The sequence below is a fragment of the Podarcis muralis genome, chromosome 10 (genome assembly GCF_964188315.1).
Source record: "Podarcis muralis chromosome 10, rPodMur119.hap1.1, whole genome shotgun sequence".
Classification (NCBI taxonomy): Eukaryota; Metazoa; Chordata; class Lepidosauria; order Squamata; family Lacertidae; genus Podarcis; species Podarcis muralis.
Window position 1 is genome coordinate 36590895 of NC_135664.1, and position 25552 is coordinate 36616446.

General features: G+C 40.9%; 1 protein-coding gene across 6 annotated transcripts in view; it reads left to right on the plus strand.

Moving 5' to 3' along the window:
- The window catches only part of PTPRQ (protein tyrosine phosphatase receptor type Q), a 111770-nt gene that overhangs the window by 21419 nt on the left and 64799 nt on the right, over positions 1–25552 (plus strand). For 5 of the 6 annotated variants that reach the window (XM_077934761.1, XM_028745577.2, XM_028745578.2 and 2 more), the window contains 12 exons: positions 718–829; positions 1463–1689; positions 11646–11715; positions 12243–12442; positions 14009–14243; positions 17270–17398; positions 18735–18881; positions 20544–20716; positions 22256–22466; positions 23616–23741; positions 23836–24015; positions 24799–24906. In XM_077934761.1, coding sequence (XP_077790887.1) covers positions 718–829; positions 1463–1689; positions 11646–11715; positions 12243–12442; positions 14009–14243; positions 17270–17398; positions 18735–18881; positions 20544–20716; positions 22256–22466; positions 23616–23741; positions 23836–24015; positions 24799–24906 — 1918 coding nt within the window. Of the gene's footprint in view, positions 1–240; positions 310–717; positions 830–1462; positions 1690–11645; positions 11716–12242; positions 12443–14008; positions 14244–17269; positions 17399–18734; positions 18882–20543; positions 20717–22255; positions 22467–23615; positions 23742–23835; positions 24016–24798; positions 24907–25552 lie in introns of those variants that run through there. The other variant, XM_077934762.1, reaches the window with a different exon arrangement.

Below are 25552 nucleotides of genomic sequence, written 5' to 3' on the forward strand. Positions count from 1 at the left end.
GTTTGTTGCCTTAACAACAGTTATAATACTTTTACGAAGTCCGCCACAGACATCCAGCCAGTCATTTAAGGGTTCATGAATAGTTTAACAAAGGCAGGGCAGAGCTATTGAGTAATACAGGCTCATTAATTGTGTACTTGCCAGGAAGATCTAGACTTAAATCATTAATGCCAGGCAACATTTCCCTCTTAAGCTATCACAAAGTTATAGGAGCATTTTTGATTCCTGTATTTGAAATATATATATATCATTACCATGGTTTTTCATGTTATTTTGCTTCTGTTTTTTATTGGAGCTTCAAAGGCACAGGTACTTCATAAGAATGCTAACTAATGGTTTTGGTGGGTTATGTTTTAAACTGACAGCTCAACAAGTTTTTTTTCCTAGGATGCCTCAGCAAAGATGAACAGAATATTCTAGTGTCTTTAGCTGCAAGAGACTAACCTGGGAATTTTGCAGAATCCTAGAATGTAGTAAACAGAGCCTCTGCGATGAGTTGTTCTTTGGCAGAAGAATCTTGTGCTCTTTGAGTGTTACCTTTTCACACCTTTTAATAGGCAACTTTCATATTGCAAGAATGTGAAAAGTATATTTAAAGAAAAGTATTTAAATATGATGTGTGTTGTGAATCTTTGTAATATGAATGCCGTTTATTTAATGTTTGCTTTTGTTTAAATTGTAAGCTGTAGTTCTAACTGGGTTAATTTATTATTTTAGGCTGATATTTCTAGCACTACTCCTGGAACAGTGTACAATGTGACTGTTTCTTCAGTTACCTCTTCGGTGTACAGCTCACCTGTCAGCAAAACAGTGACAACTAATGTAACTAGTGAGTTTATTGTCATATATTGCGTGTGGCTATTTCCTTTAAAGGTCTCACTTACCTTTTAAAAATATATATAACGTGCTATTTTGAAGATTACAGTACATTCTTTCTATTAGTGTCTGTGCATTTCTGTGTTAAATTGTTTGAGAAAGATACCGTTTCTTAAGCAAATGGTTCATGTGTTTGAAAGAGATGCATGTCTGAAAAATCAATAGTAATTTGGCATTATTTGTAACAGAGTTGCCAAAATACAAGTACTCCTGGATCAGATAAGCAGCTTCCTTTCGTATGATTTCTTGGGGAAATCCACTTCCAAAAAATCTGTAGTGTTTAAAGTGCAGAAGCCTGGTGCTAAGGAAGCTTTAATAATGTGTGCGAAAAACTAAACTGGCATCAAGATCTATTTTGTCTATGACGATTGCAGCATTCCATTTTTTGAATTCTTATGGAAAGAATGCACTTGGTGTTCCAAAAGGCATTTTATCATCTTTCATAATACTTCTAAAGAAAGCCAACTTCATACTATCTGCACTTTAAGAACTCAAAGACATCTTTGCTGGCGAATTCTTTCGTTATTATGCACTAGCAGCAGAGGTATACACGCACAACTTAATTAAAAGCCTGTCCTTCATACAGATCCAGGACCTCCTGTTTTCCTTGCGGGGGAAAGAGTTGGATCTGCAGGAATTCTTCTCTCTTGGAACACACCACCACATCCAAATGGGAGGATTATATCCTACATTGTTAAATATAAGGAGGTCTGTCCTTGGATTCAAAATACTTATACTCAGGTTACAACAAAGCCAGACAGTTTGGAAGTCCTTCTCACCAATCTTAACCCTGGAACAACTTATGAGATTCAGGTACGTGTTTGGTGGTTTTCTGCCTGCTTGCTTGTTACTTGCAAAGTGTAAATTAAAATATAGTTTTTATTGCGTGTAACAGTAGGATAAAAAAGATACCCTATAAATTCACTGTTTTACCTTCTCATTGCACACTTGATATCATGGAACTTTGAAGTGTCAGGCATAGCCCTACTGGCTTTAGCCCAAACGTAGCAGAGTTTTCCTGCACAGCGAAGAAGCTAGTTGCGGCGGTAATGACTAGTCAGCTAGACTCAGAATAACTATTTACAGGATTTATTAAAAAGAAAAATAAAACCAGCAGAGTTTCTGCATACAAAACAAAGCAAAATAAATCCTCTCTTTCTCTCTCTCAAAACCATACACAGCACTTCTACTCCTAACAACACCTCACTTCAAACTGAGCTAGCAAACCCTTGATAACAGAGTTGAGTGCTGGTCGTTAACCAATCAGAGTGAGTAGTTTCTAGGTCAAGCAGACCTGGGCTTTCTGCCAAGAGTAAATTGACACCACCTTGAGTTAATTGTGAGAAGCCAGAATCTGCAAGTTTCCCACGAGAACCAATTAACAGAAACTGAAACTGAAACTGAACACCCCCTCACAGATTCTGCTGAACAATTAACACCAAATACACCTATGTAGAAGATCATTTTTCCAGCAAACCTAAACCCTTGCACATTCGCTTGTTCTTTATCTTTGCCAATGGTTTAGTTAACACATCTGCTACATTTTCTTCACTTGATACATAAGTACAGGTGATTACATTGTCTTGTACACAGCAACGTACATTTTGGTATTTTACAGAGATATGTTTGGAACGCGATTTGAAACCCTCTGTTTTACTTAAGGTTATACAAGCTTGATTATCAATGTAAACTTGTACTGGTTCTCCACAATTTACATTTAAATCTGCCAACAAATGCTTGAAATAAATCACCTCGTTGCACAATTCACTCAATGCGGCGTACTCTGATTCCGTTGATGACACACTTACAACGTCTTGCTTGCGAGACCGCCAGCTGATTAAAGCTCCACCGACCATTATGACTAGTCCTGTGACAGATTTTCTATCCGGCAAATTTCCCCAGTCACTATCACAGAAGCAACTCAACATTTCATCCTCTGAAGAATTTAATTGTAACATATAGCCAATTGTCTGTTTGAGATACCTCAGAACTTGTTTTACCCCTTTCCAGGCATTTAGCGTGGGTTTTGAGACCAATCTACTTAATATGCCTACTGCGTAGCTAATATCAGGTCTGGACCACTGTGCTAGATACAATAAACTTCCAATTACAGAATGATATACATCAGGATGTTCAAATTCAGGACTCTCATCTATATGAAGTGTTTTTATGAAACCTGGATCCATAGGCACCACTGCCCCTTTGCAATCCTGCATCCTGTATGTAGTCAGTAGTTGTTTAACTTTGTTCTGCTGACTAATTAGACAGCTGCCATCTTGGGCCCAGCACACTTCCAACCCTAGATATGTCCTAACCGGGCCTAAGTCTTTCACTTTGAACTTACTGGACAATTGCTTGGCAAACCTTTTAGTTTGTTTATCTGTTTTGCATGCATACAAAACATCGTCTACATAAATCAGACAAAACTCTTGATCACTGCCTGTACCACGTACATAAACACAATTGTCAGCTGTACTCTGCTTGAAACCAAATGACACTAAGGCCTCATGGAAACATTTGTTCCAAGATCTTGCCGCCTGTTTGAGACCATATAGAGCTTTGTTTAATTTTAACACTCTATTGGAACCTGTCTCATAACCAGGCGGTTCGGCTAGATACAGGTCTTCTGATATTGGTGCATGTAAATATGCAGTCTGGATATCAAAATGGTTTAACAGGAGTTTTCTCTTTGCTCCAAGCGTTAAAATCAGCCTTACACTGTCCCCCTTAGCAGTAGGGGAAAAAGTCTCGTCATAATCTTTTCCAGGCCTCTGAGAGTATCCTTGAGCCACTAAACGAGCTTTGTATTTGTACTCTCCTGTCACCAGAGGTTTAAGTTTGTACACCCACCTGCAGCCTACAATCTTTGCCCCCTCAGGCGCTGCTACTGGTGTAAAAACCTTGTGCTCATTCAGAGAGGACATCTCTTCCTCCATTGCCTGTCTCCAGAGCTCTGCCTCCTCTTTTGGTAACTTTAACACCTCCTGAAAACTCTTGGGTTCTGCACTTACACTAAACACATTTGCAGTATCTGGAGAAAAACGCACCGGAGGCACTCCTTTGTTTTGTCTTTTAGATCTTCTGGGAGAAAATTTTTCTTCTGACCCACTTTCCTCTTCAGAACTGCGACCTCTCTTTTGTTGCTTAGCCACTGGTCTCTGGCTAACTTCACTTTCCTGAGAGCTCTTATCTGAACTTTCCTCCCCCTCAGACTCTGACTCCCTGTGTTTACCTTCAGAGTCATGAAGCTCCTGGGAAGGTTCAAACCAAACCTCAGTATTGGCATGTAGTCTCTCCCAGCCACTATTTTCACAAAAACTGGCATTCCTGGAGATCACAATGCCATTTGTCCCTTCAGCAAAACGGAAACCTCTTCCCAGCTCCTGGTAACCCACAAACACTAACTGTTTGGTCTTAGGATCTCCCTTCTTCCTCATTTGTTTTGGAATTAATACCCAGGCTTTTGATCCAAACACATGCAAATGGTCAATTTTGGGTTTTTTCTGAAACAATTTAAAGTACGGGGTTGTACCTATTGTTTGATGAAAGAGCCTGTTTTGGAGATAACACGCGGTGAGCATGCTCTCCCCCCAATAAGACATGGGCAAATCAGCATCGTCAAGCATAGCAAACATCATATCTTGTAAAGATCTGTTTTTTCGCTCTGCAACGCCATTCTCCTCTGGGGAAAAAACGTTCGTTTTTCTATGCCCAATGCCACGCTTTTGTAACCAATCTTTAAAGGCATTTGACATAAATTCGCCACCTCTGTCCGTCTGAATCCTTTTGAGTTTAATGGACAGAAATCTTTCCACAGATGCCACCCAGCCTTTAAACTTAGTGAACACGTCACCCTTATTCTTCATGGGAAAAACCCAGGAGTAACGCGTGGCGTCATCCACAATTGTTAGTGAAAAGCGCGATCCACCCCTGCTTACAGCAAATGGACCAATTACGTCCATGTGAACCAGCTGTAGCGGTGACTCACTAACTCTGTCACTTCTGGGGTAAGAGACTCTGTGGGTTTTAACCTTTTTACACACATTACAATCAAGGTACTTGTTACAACTCTTTAAATTACCCCCATCAGCCAATTCAGACATTTTTAGTACACTTTTCCAGCAAGCATGCCCCATTTTCCTATGCAATAAGTGCACACAGTTGTCATGTATAGCTTTGTTATTCACTGCAGGCTGAGATTTACTGACTACTGCTGCAACTTGAGATCCTGCTTTAAGCCAAAACAAGCCTCCCTCTGACTTAGCAGTGCCTAAAATCTCACCAGCCTTCTTAATAATGCAACTGTCTCCTTCAAAATACACTTTAAACCCAGCTTTTAGCAAACAATCTACAGACATCAGATTGCTCCTTAATGACGGCACACAAAGTACATTTTGCAGGCATTCACGAAGACAAGGAACAAAAACTGCACCCCCCGAAATCACTTCGGAAGTACTTCCGTCTGCTAGAGCCACCTGGCTGCGCTGTGCTGAGTTCTTGGAAACAAACAATTCATCTGTATTTACGATGTGGCGAGATGCTCCCGAATCGACCACCCAGACCGCTTGTTTCTCATCAGCAATCTTGACCTCGCCGGTCACCAGCTGAGCCGACTGTTTTCGTTTGAAGAATTTCTTTTTACGCTGCTGCTGCTGCTGATCTCGTCTCTGCTCCTGCACCGGCAACTGAGACTTGACCAACTCCGGACATTGTCGTTTTAGATGCGCTGAAGACCCACATTGGAAACAACGCCTAACAGCAAACGCTGACTCCTCACCGGCACGCTGCTCTTGCTTCACCTCTGGTACGGCATGAGAACTCCTTCCAAACCGCCCGCCTGTAGAAGCCTCTGCAGCCAACGACCTTTCTTGCCGCTTCTGCCATTCTTCAATCAAACGCCCAGTAACGTAACTGACTGATAAATCATGCTCCTGCATGCCTTCTAGAGACAAAACTAAATTATCCCAGCTTTCCGGGAGAGAACTCAAAATAATAGCCACCTTCTCCTGCTGGTCTAACGCACAGTCTCTTTCCTGTAGCGCTGCAAACTTTAACTGTAAACTGTGTAGGTGTTCCTGCATTGTAACCCCAGGCTGTAACATTGCCTTGTACAATGCCTTGCGAATGAACAGCTTGGAAACCGCTGTCTCACGCACATGGAGTTCTTTAAGTGCTTGCCACACACCTCTAGCTGTCTTGATTCCCCTCACATACGGCAACTGGGAATCTTCCAGCCCCAAGACAATTGTGGCCCTTGCTCTTTGGTCTTTATCGAGGTCTTCATCATCAGGCTTCACAGGAAACTTACTCACCACTTGCCAGAGACGATCCCTCTGCAGCACTGCCTGCATGCGTTCCGACCACAGCAAGTAATTGGAGTCATTCAGACGCTCAAAAGCCATCTGAACTGGTTGTGAGGCCATCTTGAGAGCGATGTCCCTGGAACCCGGAACCAGCTACTCACGACCACCGAGAGAGAAAACAGGAACCACAGCACCCAGCACTCACACGCTGCAGCTGTTGTCCTTGTGTCCGCTGCGTCACCAGCTCACCACGGTCAGGAACCAGCCAGAGTCCATCTGCTGCACCAGCAGGAACAACAACTTCTGGAACTACTGGAACCAACGCCGTTGATGCTGACACCACCGCAACTCAGGCTGGCAGCACAATGCCCATAACCTCATGGAACTTTGAAGTGTCAGGCATAGCCCTACTGGCTTTAGCCCAAACGTAGCAGAGTTTTCCTGCACAGCGAAGAAGCTAGTTGCGGCGGTAATGACTAGTCAGCTAGACTCAGAATAACTATTTACAGGATTTATTAAAAAGAAAAATAAAACCAGCAGAGTTTCTGCATACAAAACAAAGCAAAATAAATCCTCTCTTTCTCTCTCTCAAAACCATACACAGCACTTCTACTCCTAACAACACCTCACTTCAAACTGAGCTAGCAAACCCTTGATAACAGAGTTGAGTGCTGGTCGTTAACCAATCAGAGTGAGTAGTTTCTAGGTCAAGCAGACCTGGGCTTTCTGCCAAGAGTAAATTGACACCACCTTGAGTTAATTGTGAGAAGCCAGAATCTGCAAGTTTCCCACGAGAACCAATTAACAGAAACTGAAACTGAAACTGAACATGATATGCACAAAGGAAAGCATAACTGTTGCATTTTGCCTTCTCGTTGCTTCATCTCTGTTCATTCATTATTCATGGCCAATTAATTGATAGATATGAAGTTCTTTACTTCAAAATACAAAGCCCAGTTCTATTATATACATAGCACATGATCATTGCAACATTAATGAAAATCAGGTTACAGGGGTTTAATCTTAAGACAATGGAAGCAATTTACTATTTTGCAATTCCTTTTTAGTTCATGTTATACCACAGTGGTTAATTCATTTTGTTCAGAGGATTTTGTTTTTTTAAAAAAATCCAAAATATTTTATGACTTAAAAAACAGGTGGCTTATTATTAACATTTTATGATTAAAAAGCCTAGTTAACATGAACTACTGCAAACCAGAGATTGCTTTAAAACAATCACTTTCAATTTTAAGAGGTTTGGGGGAAAAATATTTATGTCAATTTTATTGAATGGTAGTTCTTTGAATTGTATATTGATAAAAAACAACAACATAGCATATACAGGTTTGAATCCAAAGAAATGCACTCATCTTCCTCATTGCCACCCCTTGCAACCCACCAAAAGCCAAGCAATTCATAATAATAATAATAATAATAAGAAGAAGAAGAAAAAGAAGAAGAAGAAGAAGAAGAAGAAGAAGAAGAAGAAGAAGAAGAAGAAGTAATATATTATTTATACCCCATCCATCTGGCTGGGTTTCCCCAGCCACTCTGAGTGGCTTCAAGCAAAATATTAAAATACAATAATTCATCAAATATTAAAAGCTTCCCTAAACATTCTGTAGAACGCTTTGGGAGGTGGAAATTGGCAGAAAAATGACACCCCACCCCTGCTTGAGCAGAACTCTCTTCTCTCATGAGGTTTGAGTCTGAGCCATAGGGGAGATTAGTGAATACTTTTGCTTTTTAAACAGAATGATATCATTTATGTTTTAACAAACCAAATGCTATATCCTTCCTTCCTTCCTTCCTTCCTTCCTTCCTTCCTTCCTTCCTTCCTTCCTTCCTTCTTCTCCCTTATCAATTTTATTCCAACTGGATTTTGACAACAGATTTAACTTTTTAGTGTTGGTTAATGTATTTGTTGTAGCCGACAAAATCCTTGCACTGTTTCCATTCATGGATCCCACCCCACGTGATCACATCTCCTGTTGTGATTTAACAATCAGCATCCTATAACAATATTTCACACTTTATGAATAGGGCAAATGAAATTTCCTTCCTCTGAAGAGCCTTAAATTGTACCATTCTCCTTGCAAAACGCGAATATGGCTATAATATAGGCACTGTAAAGATCAAAGGTTAAGCCCATTTCCTTTTATCGCTCAGCTGAGAGCTTTTGCTGTCTCTCTTCTTTAAAGTAAATCTCTTATTCCATGAAAAATAAGTCTCCTAGTACCCATCATTTCAGCGCACATTGCTGAATTTATTCTTTCATTATTTCAGGGTGTTGGTGCTATGAAAGCTCGGGTTCATCACAACTGCGCTTGGATTTCTCCATTCTGTTCTATGGCAGCTCTCATTTATACACTGGAAGAGATTATTTTTTTGTGTTTGAGTCTAGGAAATTCATGTGTCTATGGAGCTGGAGCTGGCCTGTTGAGCCTGGCTTGGCTCAAGGGGTCAGAGACACTTGTACCACTGAAACTGTGTTTGCAGAGGCTGCAATTACAGATGAGGTTTTTGGAAGGCCAAGACTGATGTTTAATCATGCCATACTCGTGACCCACTCCCAATGCCCAGTCAGGCTCTTAAGATATACCATAACTCTAACAATGCACCTAAGAATTGGTTAATATGAGTTTCCACATGTATGTTTAGGCTTTGAGTAGATTCAGATGACACAGAGCCACTTTGAGTTCATTTCCACATAGTGAACCAGTTATCTGTAGCTCTACTGCAGTCCTGTAATTGCACAGAAATATGGACTTGGCAGTGGTGTAGAAATGAGAGCTTGGATGGTCACCTCAAACATCTGGCTTTGAGCATGGATGTGTTTGCACAGCTTATGTGATGCACCATTGGCCATCACATAGAACTCTATATTGGATTAAAGCATCTTTGGTCTCTTTCTGTATATGTTCTATTTTTATGATGTCGCTTTGAGGATGCAAACAGAAATTTGCCCTTCTCTCCCCGCCCTGCCCCCAAATTTATGCCATTTTGCATCTTAACCTGTCCCGATTTCTGTTGTCTGTTCATATGGAAGCCTGTTCTGCCTCTGATCTTTGTCTTGTTGCTTTTGGATATTTTCTGTCTCTGCTGTTCACTTTTTGAGATGAGGTGGCCCAAACTGAAAACCAATGCCAGTTCAAGGTTGGTGCATAGCATTGTTTTTTGTTTTGTTTTTTTAAATTATGGTAGTTTATAAAATTACACATGGCATGGAGAAATTCCCTAACACTAGAATTCATGGATATTCAGTGAAGCTGAATGTTGGAAAATTCAGGAGAGATAAAAGAGAGTTCTTCTTCATGAAGCATGTGGTTGAACGATGGATCTCACTCCCACAGGACGCAGTGATGGCCACTAACTTAGATGGCTTTAAAAGAGGATCAGAGAAATTCAGGGAGGAGAGGCAGATACAGATGATAGCTATCAACTAGCCATGATAGCTATGCCAGCGTTGGAAGTAATGCTTCTGAATACCAGATGCTGGAAACCACAGGAGAGGATAGTGTTCTTGTTATGTACTAAGCTTGGATCCTAGAACAATAGGCAAGTTGGATACTAGAATGCAACAACTGATTGGGTTGCAGGAGAAGACCAATCAGGCTCCAGGACAGGATGTCAGACTAGATGGGCCACTGGTCTAATTCAGCAGACTCTCCTTATGTTCATATGTCTATGTCTCTATAGAATTGACATTGTGAGTGATTGGGGTTTGCATTTGCTCCCACTGTGTGCTAATTTACCAGGCATTACTCTATTCTTTAATGGGATGTGGGTGGCACCGTGGTGCAAACCACTGAGCCTTGGGCTTGCCGATCAGAAGGTCGGCGGTTCAAATCCCCATGGCGGGGTGAGCTCCCGTTGCTCAGTCCTTGCTCCTGCCAACCTAGCAGTTCGAAAGCACCTCAAGCTGCAAGTAGATAAATAGGTACTGCTGCGGCGGAAGGTAAACGGTGTTTCCGTGTGCTGCTCTGGTTCACCAGAAGCGGCTTAGTCATGCTGGCCACAGGTCCCGAAAGCTGTACGCCGGCTCCCTCGGCCAATAAAGCGAGATGAGCGCCGCAACCCCAGAGTCGGCCATGACTAGGTCAGGGGTCTTTTTACCTTTACCTTTACTCTATTCTTCATACAGTTTGTTACTGTGAATTGGCAGTAAATGTTTGAATATTTAGTTTGAACTGGATTTTGATGAGCCTCGTTCCATGCCAATAAGCATAAGACATCTTTGTCCGGTGACACTGGGGCCCATAGATTGCAGCAAAATACTGGGCAAGGTCTTGCCCATTATCTTGTCTGTGCGATGTGCTCATGGGAAAAAAGTTGTCCCATGAGCCCTTTCAAGGGGGAGGTGAAGCCTATATAAGGCTGCTTCCTCTGGAGCTCAGAGCCATTTCGCCTTGAGAGCTTCCTGCTCACGCACCCTCATGTTTGAGTTTTCACTGAACATTTTTGGGTCGCTCATTGACAGGGCCAGATAGATTTTTTCTCTCTCAACCTGATTTGCACCTGGCTGGAGTTTTCTCCGCCTCTCCTTCAGTGACATTATGGTCTTCCTTTGTTAAGTGGAAGAGTGTTGTTTGAATGATGCTGGAAATAGCATTGGGCAGGACCAACATAGTATAGGAGGCCCCCATAAGGGCCTAAGGGGAAGATGGACTATGGCACCTCCAAGCTCAGGTTGGGGTATCTGCCTGGTTGGAATCTGTACCCTGGTCACCCAGTGAGACATTATTTGCTTTGCAGACAGCTTATTTGCTGCTCTCCTAGGTCACATAATGTGCCTGCCTGGTCAATCAGGATTAAGCTGTTGACAGTGAAATTTTAAAACATACAATCGCCATCCACATCTCCACTGAAATAAATAGGAGCTATGTAACATCCTTCACCTGTTCTTACACAGCTCTTACTTATTTCAAAGATGCTTGTGCAAGTGAACTTCCCATTTTTATGATATGTTTTTAGCTTACGGGAATGTATGCTGTCTTGCAATTTATTATCATAATAAACGCATAGGTAAAGGTAAAGGTACCCCTGCCCGTACGGGCCAGTCGTGTCCGACTCTAGGGTTGCGTGCCCATCTCGCTTAAGAGGCCGGGGGTCAGCGCTGTCCGGAGACACTTCCGGGTCACGTGACGAAGCTGCTCTGGCGAGCCAGCACCAGCACAGCACATGGAAACGCCATTTACCTTCCCGCTATAAAGCGGTACCTATTTATCTACTTGCACTTAGGGGTGGTTTCGAACTGCTAGGTGGGCAGGAGCTGGGACCGAAAGACGGGAGCTCACCCCACTGCAGGGATTCGAACCGCTGACCATACGATCGGCAAGTCCTAGGCACTGAGGTTTTACCCACAGCGCCACCCGCGTCCTTAATAAACGTATAATTTATTATTAATACTGTTATTTATTGCTTTAAAATAATCATCCTAACGGGACTAATTTGGGTTTATTGCAGGTTGCTGCTGAAAACAGTGCTGGCATTGGAGTATTTAGTGACCCATTTCTCTTTCAAACTGCAGAAAGTGGTAACTTGATTTATGTTATGATTTTTATCTAGCTTATTAGCTTATTATGTCACTGTGGAGAGCTTCAGGCCCTGTAAGTGCAGATGAGTAGGTGAAAGTTGGGAGAAAATTTGGGATGCTGACAAGTTAGTCCTGCTTCTCCTGTTACTGATTTTGCAGTTTACCAAGAATATTGCCCTTATGCAGCTGAAAATTCTGGATATTTTTACTAGGCTACTAGCATAATTAAGCAAGAGGATTTTTTGGGCATTTTTGTGCATGTGGGTGGGTGGATTGTTCTGCGAGTGAGAAGGTGAGGGCTTGAGAGAGATTACAGCTGTGCATTAGAAATACATTGATGAGTCAGTCTCTGTATCAAACTGGAACAGAGAAATTAGGTTTGGGCACTATAATGAGCTATTTCATCCGCCAAGTATAGGCTATCTGGCTAGAATACTCGTGTATTAAAATTTGACTCTCACCAAGCTAAAAATGATAATTAAATGTTTTAGTTCTGAAGTTTGTTTAATGTTACATTATTTTTAAAGCTCCAGGTAAAGTGGTGAATCTCACAGTTGAGGCTTTCAACTATTCTGCTGTAAACCTGATTTGGTTTCTACCTCGGCAGCCAAATGGAAAAATAACCAGTTTCAAAATTAGCGTAAAGCATGCAAGAAGTGGAATAGTTGTGAAAGATGTCTCTGTTAAAGTAGAGGACCTTCTGTCTGGAAGGCTACCAGAATGCAATGTAAGTAATGTAAAATGTTTTGGTTATGGGTAGACAAGAATTTAATCTATCTGCATTTTTATTTAGAAAGTTCTATTTCATGTAAAAAATAATAATCCAGAGGTCTTTACTCATTCAGAAGTTTACACAGTGCTATCGTTTGCAGCTTGATTTGTATTAATCTCTTGGAAACAAGGATGTCCCCTCCCCCCAGACTGAATGAATGTCGCAGATTGTGATCGACAGCATGTGGACCATCTATGCAGGTTCCACCTCAAAAATTCAATTTAGCAGCTGCCCTCACAGTATCCCCAAGCTGCTGCTTAAACTGTCCCAAGTTTATAACAGAATTTGGAGATTAAGGCTAAATAGGTTTACATAGATATAACCACCATTGCACTTTATGGCAATTACTTCTGAGTAAACATACATGGGATTGTGCTGCAATCATTTATCTACTTACTTGGAAATTAACCCATTGGGTTCAATGAAGAAACATGTATAGGATTGTGTTGCTAGCATGAGAACCATTTAAAAGGAAATTGCTACCTGGGGCAATTACATTATGTTTCTCTTTATGTCTCACACCATCCTTGACCTGCTTTTGAATTTTGTATCAATTCAGGTCACATAACCCAACTCATTGCTCAATCATGGTTGAAAGTTAAAGTCTGTAGTAGCAAGAATCAGACATCTATATGCCTGACTTTTCATAACTAGAGCCCCAGTTACATTAATCAACATGATAAGATTACTTCTAGCTAATTAAAAGGTAGAATCCTACTCTTGTAAAATATATAACGTTAACGGCTCCAGCAGGTTAAGACCTTGGGTTTACATTTCATTCAAGCAAATGGATTTGCGGCAACAGAGTTTCCAAACTTCATGACAAATAAGTTCTACATCAAGAGTGCTGTTTATTCAATCGGTAACGTTGCCCCAGTTATGTTACATATTGTTGTGCAGTTGCAGGCCACATAGATCAACAACATTTATCAGTGTGCAACCTAATTTAATATTTTTTATAACCGAGATGGAGAGAGCTAGAAATATAATTTGGAAATGCTTCACTAGAAATAGAAGTTTGGTTCTCTCAGGTGTAAAGGTAAAAAAGGTGAACGGTTACATCCAGTCAAAGGCAACTATGGGGTTGCGGTGCTCATCTCGCTTTCAGGCCAAGGGAGCTGGCATTTGTCCACAGACAGCTTTCCGGGTCATGTGGCCAGCATGACTAAACCACTTCTGGTGCAACAGAACACTGTGACGGAAACCAGAGGTGTATGCAGGTCCATTAATAGTAAATTGCAACTCAGTAATTTGAGCTGCATCATTTTGTACTTGCCTAGGAAATAGCCTGTATTGGAGTTGGCAAAAAAATAAATGGAAATTACACCAAAAAATGGCAATATGCAGCTAAGGTTTTTATTCTTTTCCTTTATTTATAGTGCTGCCTAGAGAGTTCTTAAGAAAAGTTTTTGTTATATTCTTCTTTTGGACGCATAATTAACATTCCTATTGACTCTGTATTTATCATGTTGTAGGTAGCATGAAGCTAATTGTTATTCTTAAGTTATTTTGTCTTTACAGGATAACAGTGAATCGTTTTTGTGGAGCACTACGACTCCCTCAACTACTTCTAGTAAAACTACTATGTTGACACCAAGTACAGTTGCTCCCAGCAAAATGATCTCTGTCTGGAATGAACCTATCAGTTTTGTTGTGACTAATCTCAGGCCATACACAACTTACCTTTTTGAAGTTTCTGCAGTTACCACCGAAGCAGGTTATATTGACAGTGCAATTGTCAGGACACCAGAATCAGGTATGTATTTTTTTAGGAGGGAGATGTCAACTATAGTGCAGGCAGTCTTCCTGGCTTCACATGCTTATACAAAAGCCCAACTTGAGAGTGTCTTGGGGGTCTCAGGAAGTGTGGGTACCTAGGAAGACTGCAGAATGCAGACCATGGGAGAGAGAATTTCTAGAACGAAGAAAACAACAACACTCACAAAACCCCTCTAAAGTTAGGAAGGGACAAAAAAACAACAACCCTCCACTCCATCCATAAGAATTCCATGAAAAACGTATTCGTTTCATAATTCTTTAGAGAACATGTATGAATTAAGAAATAAGAGCAGTGGCCCATCTGCCTGTGGAAAGCCTGCAGTTTCCTATAAAGAAATATAAAAGGTTTAATTTCTGCAGGCACAACAAACATGGCAATAAAGAACCCACAATGGGGTCCATTTAACAGTCAAAGTAGATAAGATGCTGGAGATCTGTAATTCTTTTAATGCTTCTGAAAAGCAGCCTTTGTACTAGGAGTGGGTTTAACACTTTCACCCAGTGTTATTTTTTTGAACTTCCACCCCTCGGCTGCTATTTGCCTTCTTAGGGGTAGCATATGGGTACTACTTCTACTTTTCTGTGCTACAAATATCTTCATGTTTTGGTGGCACAGCATGTTAACTCCTTAGAATGCAGTGAGTTACTATGAATAAACGAGGATGAGAAATGATTAACCACGATATAAACCCTGAAACTGAGTAAGACATGTCTCCCAACTAGAACTATAGTCCTGCTTAACCAACTTCAAGATTAACATTTTAGAATAATGCATTAATTGTGGGGAATGCCCTTACAGTTGGCATCAGGATGGCATCATCTTCAATAAGCACCTAAAAATCCTTTGAATTGATGAGAGATTTATTTCCTTTCATCAGCAGCTGTTCTCATTTTGACAGCGAGTGTAATATAAAATATTTGTCCTTTTTCATGTCCAGCAGTGCCTTTGAATAATGTCGTGTTTGACCTAATCGCTGTCACACTTCAAGCAGCTGAAACATTTTGTCAGCTGTGCAGAAATAGCAATATGTCAGGGATATCACTAACAAAGTGTTCAAGCGAATATTTGAGACAGTTTGAATTCATTCCCAAGATTATTTTTAGCAAATGGTCTGCAACGTTTTTTGGCTTTCAACTTTTTTTTTAAGGCCTCTAACAATATCTCTTAGTATGTCTCTCTTGCTTTTCTACAAATACATATATATTTTAATTAGTCTTATGTGCCTGAATGCCTAGATTTATGGAACCCAAGGGCTACATGCTATGGGCAACCTTCCAGAGGGCACATAGCAGTGGTGAGTGGGGTGAGAGGCCAAAAGTGGGCAGAGCAACAGGTGTGTGACTTTTACCTTTGTGCAGGAAGCTGCATTCCAAGTGTGCAGAAGTCAAAGGTTTCTAAATACACACACACTCCATTGCCAAATCTCTTCACTGTCACAGTTCAAGGACACATTCCAGCCAAACAAAACCAATCAAGGAAGATGCAGAGCAGAACCAGTGAAGTGGGTGGCCTGGAAAAATATTGAGAGAACCCGAGAGGGCTGTGTTCAACCCTTGAGCATGAGGTTCCCCACCCCTAGTCTAAAATATGCCAACTGCCACACTCCAGAAATAGTGTATTCTTAGTAATATACCACCTGAACTGTACACAAATAGCCTCTTGAAATTTCCCCCAATATTTGTGGGCAGAGAAATTGTTGGTGTTGTTGTTATACCAACCTTTCCCCCTAGCTGCCGTAACTGAGATGTCACCACACACTCCAGTGTCTTGCCCAAAAATGGGATATCAGAGACTGACTGGCTGATAATTATCCAATATGGTGATATTCAGGAAGGACCGAATTGGCAGCACGGGGCACAGAGCACAGTAGACTATTTCACCAAAATCCTTCAGGAATTTCTCAGGAGCAGAGCTCACCATCAGCCATGGCAGTAACACAATGACCATCTCTTTTTTATTGCTTGGTGGTTGTTGTTTGTTGCCTCCGCAAGTGACAACAACTGCAATTGTGTTTGCAGTCTGGTCACCCTTTTGCAACCTCCATTTTGTTCTGGAGCAAGCAATGTTCTAGCAGGCAGCATGGGAAATGGTGGAGAAATTTGGAGGACATCATGCAAAGTGACCTTTTTCTAGGGGGTGAAGAAAAAATGCCATTTTCTTTGAAAAAAGTCTCTTTGATCAACTCTGTGATCAGTGGTGGCTCGTGGGGGAGGGCAGAGGTGGTGATGCCTTCCTGGTGAGGGAACTGTACACCCTTGTGCAAATTAATTGAAACAAACAATGAATTTAGTAGTTTATTGTACAAAACTCACATATACATGTACAAAATTCACATATACGTACATTAGTAACAGATATGACCTCTGCTATTTTTAAGCAGCATTTGAACATGGCATGGAGTCTACTAGTTTCGAACGGTCACTGTTGATTTTCGGATCCCTGTACCACACTTGAATCAGTGCCTGAATGAGCTTCTCCATAGTCTACAGCACAGAGGCTACTTTTGCATATAGCCCACAAATTCTCAGTGGGATTTACGTCCGGGGAATTCCCTGGCCAATAAAGTACCTTTTTTTTTGCTGCTCTGTCATGAATTTCTTCACCACTTTCAGTGTGTGACAGGCGGCTAGGTCCTGCTAGAATATCCCAGTACTGTCTTTTCCAGCTCTGGAATAACTCTTTCGTGGAACCTCAGTATATTGTGGCGAGCGCATCATTCCTTCTATTGGCTGCAGGCTTCCAGCACCATAATGATCAACTGACTTTTCATGTTTGTTTTGAGTACAGGATTGCAAGATAGAAAACATGCCTTGGTTCAATTAATTTGCACAAGAGTGTACTTGTAGGGATGGGTGGGGAGTGGAGGTGAGCTTGGGGGAACTCTGGAGCAGTGCTAATTCTTGCCCTCCCAGACTCCTTCTCCAATATCTTGTAGCTGAGCCAGCATCCTTTTAGTTCAGCCACAAGAGAAGGGGTTTATACACCTTTTCTTTTCATTTAAGTTCCAGAAGATCCACCTCAAAACTTTGTTAAAGTCAACATTACAGGAAAGTCTTTTTCAGTTTCGTGGGAGCCACCAACCATTGTTACTGGAAAGTTTAGCTACAGAGTTGAATTATATGGACCACTGGGTAAGTTTGCATGAAATGTAATTTTGTTTGTCTTTCATGCTTTCTTTTGAAAGTTCTGAAAACAAAACAAACAGAAATTATGGCTATAATAATAATGCTTAATTAAATTTTTGATTGGAAATATGACTGTTTTCCATTTCCAAGGTCTGTTGGTGAAAACATTTATTTAATGTCATCGCTTAGGTCCTTTCTCCCCTCCCCACTCCCTGGAACAGTGGATTGTGTGATAATATTGAAATAAAAAGCAGTGTGTCCTTTGTCTCTGAAAATATGTGTGGACCTGCTTCCCTGAACTTTTGCATAGTGTACCTTTCTTCAAATCCGTACCTGACTAATAAAATCAAAGATATGTCTCAATATCTTTGTGATTTTCCATTGTTCCATTGTAAGGCTTACGGTTGCATTACTACAAGCATGGGTTAATTGATCTATCTTTCAAAAAAGAAATTTGAATTTATGCAAAACTACCTTTTATTTGATTTTGATTTTAAGTTTTTGCTAAGTCTTTTTGAAGGACTAAAATACTTTTATTTTTAAAAATTGAACTGCACTGAGTATTGTGCCAATTTAATATCCGTCCACACTGAAGACAGATGCAGGTATGGTTTTGGTATGATAATCTAGTCTGTGTGGTCCAATGATATTTATATTTAGTGTTGCCCTCTTTTCATGAGAAAGCACCTGTGTGTCTAGGATACAAAAAATAACATGACGATTTCCCCTAATAATGGAGACAGCAATGTGAAAATATTGCTGTTTGATTTCTGCCTGTTGCGGTGTAAAAGCCCAGGTCTTCTGCCCATAAAAGTAACCCTATGCCTGCTTAAAAAGAAATTCCATGCTACGCCATCAGCTAAGTCCTATGGGACAAAAACACAAATGGGTCAGCAAACATGCCTTAAGGTAGGGGTAGACAACATGGCCCTCCAGATATTGGACTACAGCTCCCATCATCCCTGACCATTGACAAAATAGGCAGAAGTTGATGGAAGTTGTATTATAACATCTGGTGGACACCAAATTATCTACTCCAATCCCAAGTCAATGAAAAATAGTGACTAGAAAATTTGCTGCAGGAAATAGTGAGCAGAAAGCAGCTTTTTTATTTTGGCTTAATGAACAGGGTTTATTTGCACTGCAGTTAGCTTTCAACCCAATCTCACCAGAGCTTATTAAAACAGTGCTCATTAAAACTCAGCCCATATTTGACATAAACTAGCTACTAAACATTAATTGCCTGTTGCAGTTGTTATTCAATGTAACAACAGTGACCAGGTCAGTTGAAAACGTCAGTTCTTTTATCTTTATTTGTTTTAAACTTACTTCTTCATTTCAGGCCATATTTTGGATAATAGTACAAAAGACCTCAAGTTTACTTTTACTAATCTAATACCATTCACAACCTATGATGCTTTTGTCGCTGCTGAGACAAGTGCCGGGGTGGGGCCAAAGTCAAACCTAACTGTTTTCACTCCTGCAGGAGGTAAGTTGTATGCTTGATAAAAAACTACATAATATTATCAATATATTTTATTTTGTCTCATTCTTTAGAAAGCCAGTGTTTTTAAATGTGGTCTGTAAAAAACATGTATGAAATGTTTACTAGTGCCTCAGTAACTGTTACATACTTTCTACAATATTTTAGCATAAATAAGTATGGCTACCACAATATTTTCTGGCAGGGTTCGAGTCTCTTTAGCAGCTTCATGACTGGCAGAAACTCTGCCTTTCCCTCTATGGGGAGAGAAGGAGGAAAGATACTGGCTGCATTTCTGCCTCTCATGCAGCTGTTAAAGGAATAAACACCCATCTCCCCCACACTCCAACAAGTAGGATAAAAGAGGGATCCATCACACATATGCGCAGAGTAGTTCTGCTGAAATACAAGAGACTGATCAGTACTGGCATTCTGCCGGATCTTGAAAACACACCGATTTAAACAAGCATTTTCCTGATCTCCTGACCCAAACCTCATTTTTTAATTCTTTTAATTGCCATTTTGAATGTTGGTTAATATGTACTGACTCTTTGGTACACGTTGTTATACTTGAAGCAGCTACATGTGTTTGTTCTACTAGGAATCTTGAAAAATACAAAACATAAAGCAGTTTGAGGATTAAGTACAGGAGTAAATTAAATGGAAACTGACACCAGTACATAAATGGTATATTCTCTGCCTCCCCACCAATCCTTCAACAGCAACACCCCTGCTCTTTCAGTTAATTACTGCTTTTGAAGTCAGGCTAGACTTTAAAAATTGCTGCCCGAAACTCCCCCACCTGTATTATCCCTTGTCTACATCTTACCCATGTTTACATCTTACATAAAACCCATGTTTACATCTTACGAATGAAAATCGTCTTTCATTCATAGCAGCTGTTTGACCATTAGATGGCAGTAAGTGGTTACAGTAAATAGTAAATTGGAATTTCATAGTTTTGCTCAGTGAAGAGACCGGCTTTACTTCTACAGCTTATTTAAGGTAGCATCATTTTATACAACATTTACAATCAAGTTCTACTTTCATAGGCATAATTTCCATTAGGTCTGTTAGCGGTCCCTGAAGCTCCTTGTGGGACAGTTTCAATTGTTGCAGCCGAGGATGTGGACAGAACACTTGTGGCAGTGGCAATGAAGCCACTGTTGACTGGAGGGTCCAAACCAAATATTTGGTAGCCAGTTCTTAGACGGTAGTGCACTTATCTCAATTCAGCAGGGTGTTATGCCCTTGCCTTGAAAGAAGCAGTGATGTTGCCCCTCTTGAAGAGGTCCTTCATGGATCCAGAAGTTTTAGGAAATTACTGACCAGACTCTAATATAACTAATATGCACCATATCTCAGTGCATTCTAGGTAAGTTGCAGGGTACTTGTGTAACTGTAGCTTTTGTCTACACAGCTCTGTGCACCATTGCAGGCGCACACATTCAGGGTGCCATGGTCCAGATTTAAACTCTGAAAATATTATTAGGCAGAGTTCATATTTTATTAGTCACACAATGCATTACATTTTAATATTAGACTCCAAATCCTTGCACAAATGATATTTTATGATACTTAAAAGTTTATCTGATATAACCAATTAATGATTTGATACAAACAGAATAATAAAAGTGTTTCATTTTCATTATATTCCTTATTTTCCAGTTCCAGGACCTGTATTTGATTTGCATATGGCAGAGGTATCTGCAACCTTTGTTCGAATTGGTTGGAAGAAACCACAGCAACCAAATGGAATCATCACTCAGTACAGAGTAAAAGTTTCACTTGAGGACACGGGGGAAACTCTTGAAGACACAATTCTAACAGAAAAAATTAAGGTGCTTACTGATTTGCTACTTACTGATTTTCTGTGCATTCACTTTATTATGTATAATTATTCCCAATTCTTATGTAAGACTTGGAAATTAGAGTTTTAGCCAGAAACAATCACTTGTCCCGGGCGCATAAGGCACACTGCATAGCGGTGGAGATTGCCAGTGATAAATAAGACACAGGATGGGATAAATCAGGCCACAACTTTATTGATTACAGATGTAAAATGGTTTGGCAAAGGCACTGGGTAAGTCTTCGTCCTCAACCAGCTTGCCTGTTGGTTGAACCTGGGATGGGTTGGCCCCTTGACATGGTTCAAGAGTGACATTCCTGCCAGTGCCGCCTCTCAAAAGGGGTGCTATGGCCCATCGGCTTCTGTGAGGGATCCCATTCAGCAATATCCCTTCCAGGACCCTTTTAATAGGGTACCCTGATGTTAAAAGATACCACCCAATGCCTTATCCGCCAAAGTTGTGATGTTTGCTATGAGGCAGGCAAAAACCTACAGACAAGCCAATTAGTCTTCAGGAAAAAAATTCCTCACACTGGCCCCAAATACAGCTACTGGGTATTCTATAGCAATGTCTTAATCTGTCCAGTCCTCTCACCTTTGGTTTGAACCACACACATGCAAAATGAAGAAGGCGCAACAGTGGGTGATTCAGTGGTTATCAGCTCCACATGGGCAAGAGGCTGGGCACCAGCCGCTGCACCCTTTCAACGGGGGAAGGTAATCCCAGCTGCCACCAAGCTTCCACCTGCCCCCCTGGCGTTCACCTGATTGGCTGGAAGAGAAGGTCTCATGCCCCTCTCCAGCTGTGCGGGATGCCTCTCTCTGTCCCCATACTTCTAGCTTGCCTGGGCAGCAAGTCCGCTCACCCCTCTTGGTGTGGCGGCATTGCGGGGTGGCAGAGGCTTCACTGGGGCCCTGACATGGGAACTGGAACTGCCCTTCCTGGCAGAAGCCCCCACTGCCTATCAGGAACCAGATTCTAGCCTGCATCTTGTTTTGGCAAATGGGGATGTGGGCTGTGCCAGGGGGCGAAGCTGACAGAGTGGGTAGGCTTCCCTCAGATCCGCCCCTTGTCCATTTAAGCAGCCCGCACCTGGGGCACTACCTGTTTGTTCCCTCACTGGATGTATTCTCCGCTTCCCCCTCCAAACGCTGGGGTATCCTGTTAAATGGATCTGGGGGGAGTGGCCATTTCTGTGTGCCCAGGCGGGGCCAGGGTTGAAGGCACTTCCCCAGATGGAGATCTCTGTGGGGGGGGGGTCACCTTATTTGATGTAAGTCTTAAGAACCCCCACCTGGATTGACCACACGTCACTTCTAGCCGGCAGGCCAGAAGTATTTAGATTGCCCCATGCCCAAGCCAAACCTCTTTCATCTGTATTCAATAAAGTTGTGGCCTGTTTTGACCCCAAACCAGTCTTGTTGGTCTCTTATTTATATGGGTTGGGGTATGGGGAGCCCAGCGCCTGGTCCCGCAAATGGTGGTGCAGTGAGCTGCTATTTTTCTAACTTCCTTGTTTTTTATTTTTAGGATTTTATTGAAGCTTTGGATCCAGACATTTTAAATGAGAACACAGCACCATCTTTCACGTGGAGTGAAGTGGAAACAGTCACTGGTTCATATGAAGGGTCAGCTGAGATGTTTCCAACAGTGCACAACTTTTCTCCAGTAATATTTACGAGCATGTCTGAGGATAATTTGCCTATTTTGAATAGAGCTGCAGAACTACATCCAGATTCTGGTAAGTTTCTAAGTCCCTCTCCCCCCCATATACCTCCCTCATTGTTCAAAAGGCTGCTGTCACATATATGATCCTTAGCACAGAGACCAACCAAATTATTAATGGGTCATTTACTGAAGTCAAATTCCAGCCCCCTCCTGGAGCAAATGCAGAATGCCACACAAGCAGAGAGTACTAGCATCTTGTCACCCAGTTGACCTTCCACTGAGAGAAAGAAGATGCCAGAGTCGTTGAACAAGCTGCATAGACAATCAGTTATTTCAGTTGCCAAAGCAGGTGTGATTGGAGGAGATTAACATATCTCCATGTCCCATGTGGACGTTAATTTTTCCAGGAGCTTTTGACTGATAGGTTTACAAATGCCACTGAGGGTAAATAGGTCAAAAAGTTACAACTCGGCTACATGGGAGCAACAAACAGGTGGAGATGACCCTGTGACACAGTGGTGTCATTAGCACACTCTCTTGCACAGCATTATCAATGGGGTATTTTTCTTGACTAAGTATGGATATTTATGACCCATTTAACAAGGGTTGGCTGGCGGATACAGGCTTAAAATACCTCTCTGAATTTTTCAAGTGAAGGCATTCAACAAGACAGAAGGCCGCATTCTGATTTTCTTTACATCCCTTTGAAAGTAGAGTGTGAATGAAGCTGGGGCTGGAAAGTTCATTTTTAGAAACAGTCATTCAGTCTTTATACTGTATTATCATTACTGATTTGCACTGTTCAAAAATACACTTTCCATTTTCATTATACAATAATAGGAATAACTAACTCTCTCCATTTTTTAACCAATGGGTATACTACAAGAATGGAGACATTCCAAGGCCGCAATCCTATACATATTTACCTGGGAGTAAATCTCCTCGACTTCAGTAAGACTTACTTCAGAGTAAATATACATAGCATTGTGCTATGTGACTCCCATTTTTCAGTCTAGTTCAATTCAGGATTAATTTATAACCTCTGTCTATGACTGTACTCTATTCCATCTCTATTCCAACATTGGTTTTTGCTTAATGGGGTAAAATTTACTTAATTTGTGTTGGTGTTTAAGATTTAATACAATGGTAACAATAGTTTTCTTTTCCTTTATGTATATATAAAATGCATTGAAAACATTTCCTGATACCATCAACCTTTCAGCTGAGCAGCTGTCCTATCTTGTAAATGGACTCCAGCCTTTCACTAAATATGCAATTGAGGTGTCTGCTTTTACCATTATTGGAGAAGGACCACCAGCTCTTCTCATAGCTAGGACAAGTGAACAAGGTAAAAATTTACTGCTAACATAATTTCATGCTGGCAGTACTTAATTTTCTCCACACTTCTAACTCATACTAAATGGATTGTTTTTGTTCTGCAGTTCCAAGCTCAGTCGAAAATATCAATTATAAAAATATTAGTTCGTCCTCAGTTTTGCTTTATTGGGATATACCAATGAACCCCAATGGAAAGATCACACATTACACAGTCTATGCAATGGAGCTGGATACACATAGAGCTTTTCACATGACTACGTCAAATAACAGCATCTTGATTACAGGTAAGAGTAGCTTTTAAATAATTGCTGTAGTAGCTATCAAAGCTATGTTGGAATAGAATATAGATTTAATTTTTTCTATACAGTGGTACCTCGGGTTACATACGCTTCAGGTTACGTACGCTTCAGGTTACAGACTCCGCTAACCCAGAAATAATACCTCGGGTTAAGAACTTTGCTTCAGGATGAGAACTAAAATTGCGCGGTGGTGGCGCGGCAGCAGCAGGAGGCTCCATTAGCTAAAGTGGTGCTTCAGGTTAAGAACAGTTTCAGGTTAAGAACGGACCTCCGCAACGAATTAAGTACGTAACCAGAGGTACCACTGTATTTCTGCATCTCTACGTATATTCAACAGGCTTTAATGAACCAAAATACTTTTAAAGAACTGACAATATTTGCAGGTACTGCTTTGCACATCTTCACCTTGGAGGAATGCTGAATAAAGGATACTTTAATCTAACTTTAGATTCTTCTACTTTTGTGGTATTTAGTAATACAAATGGTCTTAGATTGTATTTTCATTCTAGTGGTTCCCTCCCCCCCCCCCCTCTCTCTCTCTCTCACACACACACACACACACACACACACACACAATATTATCAATGACTAGTGGAAAACAGAATTTAGAAAAATAAAATCATAAAGATAATGTGGCAGAATCCAATGCCAGGTCCCCACCCCGTTCTATAGTGAATCAGAACTGTATGAATTGGTTAATTTCAATAGTGCACACCCAATATACCAGTGTCTTGTGCTTGCAATGTTTTTTCTTCTTATTCCTTCTAGGTTTGAGAAAGTATACAAATTATAAAATGAGAGTAGCGGCTTCCACAACTATAGGGGAAAGTGCTCTGTCTGAAGACAATGATATTTTTGTGAGAACACCTGAGGATGGTAAGCATATTGGTCATGCAGATTTTATAATTGTTTATGTCATTGCTGATTAATCCATCTTGTGCCGTCTACATAGTGGAAGTTAATAAATCTGTGTTTCTGAGGATCCCTCTGGACTTCCTTGTGTCCTTCGCTAAATTCAGTTTTTTTCCTAACTAAAACAGGACAGCAGTATTTCCTGCTTTGGTTCTACATGATAGAAATCTACTTCTAAATTAGAGAAGCACCAGCTGACTAGGTTTTGTACGGAAATGTGAAGGCTCCCCCCCAAAAAAACCTAGGAAAATTGAGGAGAGGGAAACCACCACTTCATTTTTCTGTCCCCCCCCCGACCTTCACATCTCTAGTTCTATATTTCAGTGCCAATATGCCCAAACAGTTACATATTTAAAACAAATATAGTGTTTTTATTTTGCATTAAAATTAACTGTTAATGTTGGCAGAAATTGCATAGTTCTTTGGATATTCAAAACCTGGAAATGAGTCATTCTTTGAAAAGATTACCCTTCACAATACCTTTAAGTTACATTTTGACTCATAATTCCATGACTGATGAGAAGGTGCCTAGCTATCTTACCTATAATTGATGTTACAGTGACAGCATAACTATGGGGAGAAGAAAAATGTTGCATCGATCAGTTCCTGG